Raw genomic sequence first — 8824 nt, 5'->3', positions numbered from 1 at the left:
ACCTTCTGTTCCTATATGCAATCAGTGGGTGAAATACTATCTGTATTCTATCGCCAAGGGAAGTTGAAGATTATAAAACTCCTTGAGAAGAACACGTTGCTGGGGGCTGTAAAGCTTTTCCACCATACATATGCTCATCCTGAGGGCCTAATTTTAGCAGGTCAACTGTTTGTGACAATCCTATAATCATCTAAAGCCGATAATACCTCACTGGACAAAATTCCTTATGGGATGTTCTCAAAATCCATTTCAAAGTTAACTTTCTATACACTATATTTCTATAACTTTCTATATAGCTTCCCTACCACTATAAAAAAAAATAACAAATGCAGTCGCCGCCCAACACATTCTACGAGTCTAACACTAAATACAGAGCTGGTATGATAGACCAGTGGATCCGCTCAACTGGGGTTGGAGGATGGCGGAACATGGTTTACTCCCAACCATAAACACAAAGAATCCAGCTCCAACTTAAATCCTCAACATAGTGTCATGCGTGTACAGGAAAGTGCAGCTGCCGAAAAGTAGATATGGAATGCTCAACAATTTGCCTTAGCTGCCATGGTCAGTCATGCTTAAATTCAGCAGTTTCAAGATGAGGGTGTGTCCCACATACCGAAGACCGTAGAAGCAGAAACATGTGAGGACAGTCTCTTTGACAATCCACTGCAGCTTGAGATAAATCCTAACATTTATGTAGGATGTGCAGCCAAGAGGTCAGTTTATGGAACCCGATTTTAAGGTTTATGCAAAATTAAGTCTTTAAAAATGAGTGAAATTTTCAATTGAAATACCTTTTTAACGTGTTATATTATACTATACAACATTAATTCTATCGATTTGTTCTTATGGTGGTCAGTGGTATGATGGGATGTCGACTTTCCAAGGCTAAATATGGTTTGCAATAAGATGAAAAAATTATCTATTTTTTAACAAAGATATTGGCTATGCTACTGTACCAAATTTGAATATTTATGTATTTGTCTGGTGCACTATTTTTTAGCTACAAGCAAAAGATAAAATAAAGTTCTGAAATTTAATTTATTTTAGGCTGCGATAGTGGTATGAGTTTAACTCCTAGGATGGTTAAAATTAAACAGATTAAATACTCAGGATTGCATGTCCGAACATGAAAATATATATATATTTAAAACTTAATATTTTGGCTATACTACTTAACCGAATTTGGATATTTATATACTCATTTTATGCAGAATTTAATCCTCTTTGATATTATTAGGACGTTGTTTGCGTCCGACACACTGTTTTTGAGCAACTTGGAAAAAACTGAAAAAAGTGCTTTATTTTAATTTATTTTAGGCTGCCATAATGTAAGCTCACCTCATAGGACGGTGCAAACTCAGATTACACTTATTTGGGACCAAATGAAGGTATTAAAACGATTTCCAGCTTGCTGGGAATTAATTCCTCAAAATGTATTATTTTTATCTAATTTTACTGGCCTATTAGTTTTTAGTATAAAATTCTCAAATATTCGTCTGTTCAAATTTAAACAAATCAATTCTCCAGAAGGATAACATGGGAACTTTAGAGACCTCTGGGGCAGAGCCCTAAAGGAATTTCTTGAAAACGCTTCTCATTGCACATCTAAAGCCTAATTAGAATCTCCATGCCAATTCCCGAGTTTTTAAGGTTAGTAGTTTTTAGTGAGTCAGTGAATGGTATTTGACTTTTATTAGTATTATGTAGAAGATAGCAGAAGCTGGGCGATAAAGGCTCATTATTGGCAAAGTCTGGTTAAGTTGCTTTTAGGATTATATACAAAAAATTGGAATATCTTGCAAACTATAATAAATTCAAACGGAACTGTCTTAATTCTAAAGATAAACATACATCTTGAACAAGTCAAAACACATTATCTCAATAACAAGAAATCGTCCCCAAATACTTTTCAGACTACCATAGTAATCTAAAGATTCTAAAGGGAGGGGTAACATAATTGGCGCAGTTGCTTTTCCACGGGAGAAGGGGGTTTTGTTTTGTTAAAATAGTTATGATATTTTTCACTTTGTTCTTAAGTAGTAATACGTTAGTGTGTATATTATCCTACGTGTATTTTACCAGTTCGTGTTTCATATTTATAACTGATTCTTATGGTTCGTAAATATTTTCTTGGTTGGTTTATTCTTTTTGATACATCAGTGTTATTTTCAAACATTTCGGTTAAATAATGGATATTTTTTGTTGTGAATAAACAGAAAGTTTCATATTGAATCTTTTAAAAGTTTACACCCACATATTATTCATGAAATATTAACGGTAGGTCTTAGTTACATCATCCACTAACTGAAATTGTTGTCTTTAATGTTGAATGTCCCTACTATTTTACTGAAATAACTTTTCATGTTTGACTTTATGATATTTTGACTGGTAAAGTATTTCTACAATACAAACAAACAATACGCTGTAACACAAAAAGTATATATGTGAAAGTTCCTGTTTTGTTTGCGCTTTTTGAGTGCACTACTTATTGTGGTCAGCCAGAGCTTATTTGATGGATGTTGGGTGTTTTACTGGCCTAGTGTATAGCATGTCGGATTACAGCGCAAGAGTTGCGGGTTCGTTCCCCGTCTTATTCATAGAAGTTAGAGCAGCTCTCACTAAGATACGTTTAACTCTCTACAAAATTACACAGGGGTGGACACTAAAAAAAAAAAAAAAAATGGACTGCCTAAAGAAAATTTGACGTACCCAAACCCTATTGGACCACTCAAATCCTCTTCCTTTTTTTCTTCTTACAACTTACAATGATGATTTTTCGTAAAACCCTCCATAACCCGATTCACCATGAATGACAGTATGAATGAGCTCTTGGAATTCACCAACTGGATCTGTGAAATAAGAATTCGCGGAGGGGGAAACCAGACAATCCAAATTAAATGACGACGGCGGCGTCCTTGAAGGTGGTCTTGGGTAAGCTAGACTTTCACCTTTAGTTCGCCAGTCGGCCGTACGGCGCGCTGCAACACTTTCTCTCGATCATCTGTTCTCAGTCCTATGTGTGTGTCATGGCGGTAGACGTGTTCCAAGTCGGGATTTCGATTTGTTTGTGTTTTTTACTTACTGGATTCGCAGGTGAGTGTCAATATTATGCTAAAATTATGAGAGAATCATAATTAAATCACAAGTGAAAGTTGGTTTCCTAGAAATGTCCTTTGAAGATTGAGGTTAAGTATGTAGGACGCTGATAGTGTAATCTAACGTGTTTTCGGTTATGCTAGGAATATCATTAGTTGACTCAATTGTTTAACATCCTTCGTTGGTAAATCACTCACATTTTTGTCGAATTTATCATAGTGAAAGCTCGAAAAAGGTCCATTCGTATGGAGCTTGACGAGATAGCTTTTAATGGGAGACTTTAATGAGTGTGTTGAAGTAAACATACGTGTATATTCGGTTTTTACAAGTCAATATGTAGATTTTAAGTGAATACCATAATGGTTGGTATGTATAGCAGTCAATATCGAATGAATAAACAAATTTAGAGAGGAAACTTTTTATTGCATCATGCGTTAGTTTTTTTTAAGTGTTGGATTGTACCTAATATTTAGGCTTCGTATTGATACATATACACAGTAATAATTGATTGCTAATAAGATAATAATACTTGCAACTTAAACAATCATTACATTTGTTGATTGTCTGCATTACTTTTAAAGCACAGATTCTGTGTGGGAAAGATTTCTTTTTTAATACAGAGATATGTATACTACAAATTTGTACAAAATGATACTACATATTATACAGTGTGTGTTAATGTCTAAACCCCGTTTTAGTTTTAATTATTACCGTTACGAACGAATAGTAAGATAAATCGTCCCAAATAAGATTGATATAGGTACAGTTAATTGATTTCTTGTTTTTGACTACGAGATTAACGTTAAATCAAGTACCTAATTTGCCAGTGGCAAATCTCTCTAAATTGCTGTACTGTACTTGAGTTGACAGCTGTTATTTATTTGTGGAATAGATTTATTGATTAATCTAAATAATATTCTTACGTGTCTCTAACTAAAACCAATGTTGCACATAATATAAATTTAGCACATTTAATAATCAAGAAACTATCACAAGCAAAATTGTCAGATTTATACTTGATGTTTTGATGAAAAATAACTGTACAATTAATGCCTTTTAGCTTAATCTTTTGAAACATCGTTGTTTAGGAAGAGGGCAAATAAAAAAAAACGATTGACCAGAATGTTTAAATTTGTACTTAGGCTAACTTTAAATTAAATTGTTATATTGATTTGTTTGTTTTGTAAGTTTTTTTTATTGTTATGTTTTATCTCGCTCTAGATAAGCAATAATTTAATTGTATGTTTCATCTCTATCGCGTAAAGTGACTCTTTTCGACACTTTTTGCCAGTGAGATAACTATATTTTTTGTCATAATGCAACATTAACTAACACGCTTTTGTTAGAAAACATTTATACTTTTCATGTCAAGATAACCTCTCAAAGCCACCTTTGACTGATTTTTAATCTTGCTAATGCAAAAAAAAATCTTGCTAAAGCGGCAGTATCCTGAGGGATTCGACCATTTCATACATATTCCGGTTGTGTTGGTGCCCCATTCATGTTGAACTATTGACAAGAATGCAAAAATAAGCTGTAACAGATTAACTCAATATGTTAAATAATTTATATACATGCGATTACTCACAATCAACGTTTACTACTCTTTACAACAGCTGATTTTTTACTACCTAAGGACTAAAAGTATTACTTTCAGAACCAACGCTAAAACTGCTGTTTTCGCTGCAGTATGACGAAAAAACTTATTACTAAGTTTGGAACAGCTGATTGTATACATACACAGCATATTATTTCCTGTAGGATATTTTTTAAATTTCTATTTAACGCTTTAGAACAAATAACCTTTTAAATTCGTTAAACATGACCTCCATACTTTGCTTAAATATGAAGCAGATCTTAGTTATTTCTATGGTATGTATACAATTATGGCAATAGTTGACGAGAGAAGTTGTCAAAAAGAAAACTAAGCCTATCGAAACCCATATGATTATAGACTTAGAAGAATGGTACGTTTTTTATTCAAAATGGAAAATCCCTTCATAGAGATAAATATAACGTACATGATCACAGCTTCTTCCTTGGTTGCATTTAGATGAAATTCACAAAAATCTTGACTTAAATTAGGCTACATTGAAACATTGGCTAATGGGTTACTAAAGGTTTTTTATACCACAGCCACTGATAACTTATACTCCTAAGTTAAGTTTGATTTTGGACTTTTATTTACTGAAGTAGACATCTTATACTAATGGATCAGCTGTTTAATTTCATTCAATTAGAACATAGTTGAATGAGATTCTAAAAGAGTGTGCTACTTAACAATTTGTATTTTCTATCAATTAACAATTAGTTGATGATTCATGCTTCATTGAACACGCTATAGTTAACGGTTAGTTTTTTCCCCTTTTTTATTCCAGTTTGACTTTGATAAAATATGTTTTGTATTCAACAATCAGTAACTAACAGAAACACTCTCTATCGGTGGTTTTATTCGTCAACGTTTCTTTTCATTATATACCGGAATTGAGTATACACGTTACGTGTATACTCAATGATACTGGCTAAAATATTGTATGGGAATGGGGTGTCTAGGTGTATCAGTCAATGGTACGACATACATACTTAACGCGCTTCCTTCCACCAAGGTTCAACCGTAAAACTTATTAACTAGCTCTAAACAATCCGTTCACATAGTCTATCCTTCCAAGAAACAAAGGATAGTTTCCCTAATGGAGCAATAAAGAAAAGTAAAAGAACTATTTTTACCACGATCAGCTGTCCTTGAGTATGTCACAATGACACTCGCAAAAGTTTATTGGATTTGCTTGCATTTCTTGTTTGTTGAAACCTCGTGCCACGAGTTTGCATTTTATTAAATGCTTGGATTGCAGCCGGATCTTCGTGCTGCTTCACGAGGTATTTTCACGCGTGCTTGACTCCACGCACACACACGCACACACTCACACAGACACATTAATGGCGTCATATATCACCTGGGGATTCCCATGTGTATTGAGGGGACTCGGTATCTCAATACTTCTAGTTTTCTTCGCATTAAAGATCAGATCATTATCGCTTTACATTTTTTGCAATATCTAATGAATGACAGCCAAGCTACAATGAACATTTGATTATTGATACAATTATAAATTCTAATTCAACGTAAAATGCGTTGAACTGTAGAGGCGCACTGTAGAGGTCAGGTTTACAATTTGTTTCGTCATTTAAGACGTCATACAAGTTATCATTTAAAACGTCGTTTAACCAAATACAACGATCTAATCATAAACAGCAACTCGCCCCCTAGGTACATAAGGAAACGGTAAATTGCAAACAATTAAATTAACCCTAAAATAATATAAACAAAATATCGTCAACCCTAGCGATCATTGTCACCGTACATGAACTATACAAAACGAGCTTCAAAATTTACAATGGGATGAGAAGTCCACTTATTTTGGTTAGTCTGTGTGTATTGGATACTACTGGATACTGAAGTAGACATCCCATCTATATAGCTGTTGCCAATTATTTCATTAAAAAAGAACCTAGTTGTGTGAGTTAGTCACAGAATGCGCTGGTGTCTAAAATTCAATTTTGTACCTTATACTGAAATAGTTGATGGGCCACAACAGTTGCAATAGCTCACAATAAGTCTTTTCACAGGCTTGACTCGGTAAAAAGTGTTTGTTTCAACAGAAATTAGTAATTGGGTTCAGTGCAGTTTGTTGGTGGCTCACATCAACAATGACGATTTTGATAAAAACTTATGACAACTTAAACAAGGGAAAGGTATGTCTTATTGTATGTTCAAGGGGGTTGTTGTTCAATTAATAGATGTTGATGTCTTGCAGTCAAAGCTAACAACAACTAATAAAGTAGAATAGTTCAACCATATCCTTTATTTGTGGAGTTTAGAGGTATAAGCTATTTTTTCTAAAGATTTCAAAAACAGATAACCACGCTTATAACAGAAAATACATTTTCTATAAAATAGTATCTCAGACGGTCGATGAATGCTTAAAAGGATAAAAATTACTTCAGCAAATTCTAAATATACTGTCTCAACATTTCAGAAAAATCGTTACTCTCAGCTGAATTTAAAACTGACAATCATATGACGACCAAAACAAACAAACATTCACACAACGCCAAAGTCAACATTCACTTTAAATTCACCGTGATATTTTTACACTTTTCACTTCACAAAGGAAATTTAACTACTCCTAAATAGATTGAAGATAGTTCTAAGATTTGTGCGCGTGTGAGTACTATTGTGCAGACACATCCCAAATGTCGTTTGCTAGGAGATTGCACAAGGAGTTAGCTGAGCTGAGGGATGCAGATTTGCCCTACTTTACCAACATACAAGTAGATGACGCTAATGTGCTAGTCTGGAGAGGACTTCTCGTACCAAAAGACCAACCCTACAACAAGGGAGCGTTTATTGTAGAGTTTAACTTTCCGCCCGAGTACCCTTTCAAACCTCCACAGGTATGCAAACTCCTCCGATTATGATTCCAGAATTGTTTCTAGTTAAATTGTTGTTAATACATTTTATAGGATAGTTTGTTTACGTTATGATTTCCCAGTGTGTTATATAAATACTGTAGTCTTTGATACAGAGGTTATGATGTGGATAAAGATTTGAAAACATACTTTCTTCGTATGCTATAACTATCAAAAATCATAAACTAAACTTACGTTTTCCTTATTGCAATTCTCATATTTTAGGCAAACTACGAACAATTTTAAATGAAAGGTTTACTTTAGGTCAATGTACTCTTTAACAATACTTATCTGGCAACTTGTTTTGAATTTGGTGTAGTATTACAGTCCAATAGTTATTTTACTCTTGACATTATTGAACATGAAAACAAAGTCATTTGCGCCCAGGTTTGTCACCTCCTTATATTATACGTATTCCCTTAAAATCAATAGAAATTAGCTACCTACTTAATTTGAAAATAAAATTACTTAATTTAATACTTAATACTCACCCATTGCGCAAAAGACCTGGGTTTTCGTTCCAATTTATCAATTTAAATTTTAAATTTTGTATGAATATTTTCGTTTAAACGTCAACTAGGCCTAGTCGCTAGTCTATAATAAACTAGGCTTAAAAGGTTGGGAATACAATTCAGCTAACAGTTTCATTCTCAAATTAAACTTTTACATTGGCCAGGAAGTATAAAAATAACATTTTCAATATTTACACCACAGGTAACCTTCAAAACGAAAATTTACCACCCTAACATTGGTGAGGACGGCCAGATATGTCTACCCTTACTGAGTCCAGATAACTGGAAGCCTTCCACAAAGGTGGACCAAGTTATAGAAGCTCTGGTAGCCATGGTAAACTGCCCTGAGCCCGAACACCCCATTAGACCCCAGCTGGCTGAGGAGTTTGTCAAAAATAAGAAAAAGTTTTTCAAAATCGCGGAAGAGTTTACTGTGAAACACGCTGAGAAGAGGTCGAGGGCGTCTGTGTCGTCTACAAAATAGTGTAAATCGTGTAATTACTCGTAGAGTTCCTATGTCGTTCATTGTAATTTATATTTTATCCTGAATATAGTAAATTATATAAAAATTAGGATTATCGGTGTGTTTAGTAGTTATTCATACTTTAATAGGCATACAATAAGCAAAACTTATTGTGTACGTAGAAATACAAGATTACGTAACTAATTTAAAAATTGAGTGAACGGAATGTAGGATAGCTAAACAGTGTTAGCCAAACGGTTAGGAGGTCCCGATTCAATCC

The 8824-nt window shown here is 33.9% G+C and overlaps 2 protein-coding genes across 2 annotated transcripts in view; both read left to right on the top strand.

The window, feature by feature from the left end:
- The first annotated feature begins 2989 nt into the window (after positions 1 to 2989).
- LOC129002045 (dual oxidase-like) overlaps positions 2990 to 8824 on the top strand; it is a 131081-nt gene continuing 125246 nt past the window's right edge. Inside the window, exon 1 of the mRNA XM_054429555.1 lies at positions 2990 to 3096. Within this exon, the coding sequence (XP_054285530.1) occupies positions 3030 to 3096 (67 nt within the window). The 5' untranslated portion in view covers positions 2990 to 3029. The remainder of the gene's footprint in view (positions 3097 to 8824) is intronic.
- Positions 7215 to 8659, top strand: LOC129002046 (ubiquitin-conjugating enzyme E2 L3-like). The gene is made up of 2 exons (XM_054429556.1): positions 7215 to 7554; positions 8284 to 8659. The coding sequence occupies exons 1-2, from the start codon at positions 7354 to 7356 to the stop codon at positions 8563 to 8565; spliced, it is 483 nt and encodes a 160-aa protein (XP_054285531.1). The 5' UTR covers positions 7215 to 7353; the 3' UTR covers positions 8566 to 8659.

The sequence above is a fragment of the Macrosteles quadrilineatus genome, unplaced genomic scaffold (assembly GCF_028750875.1).
Source record: "Macrosteles quadrilineatus isolate MER2022 unplaced genomic scaffold, UCM_ALF_1.0 Scaffold_9__3_contigs__length_116548681, whole genome shotgun sequence".
Classification (NCBI taxonomy): domain Eukaryota; kingdom Metazoa; phylum Arthropoda; class Insecta; order Hemiptera; family Cicadellidae; genus Macrosteles; species Macrosteles quadrilineatus.
Note: the sequence above shows the minus strand (reverse complement) of the source record. Positions and strands in the feature narration are given on the sequence as shown.

Bases quoted from the DNA above. Each gene is read 5' to 3' on its own strand.
- LOC129002046 (XM_054429556.1), top strand. From the start codon at position 7,354: ATGTCGTTTGCTAGGAGATTGCACAAGGAGTTAGCTGAGCTGAGGGAT. The intron at 7,555-8,283 runs GTATGCAAACTC...TTTACACCACAG, and splicing joins ACCCTTTCAAACCTCCACAG to GTAACCTTCAAAACGAAAAT.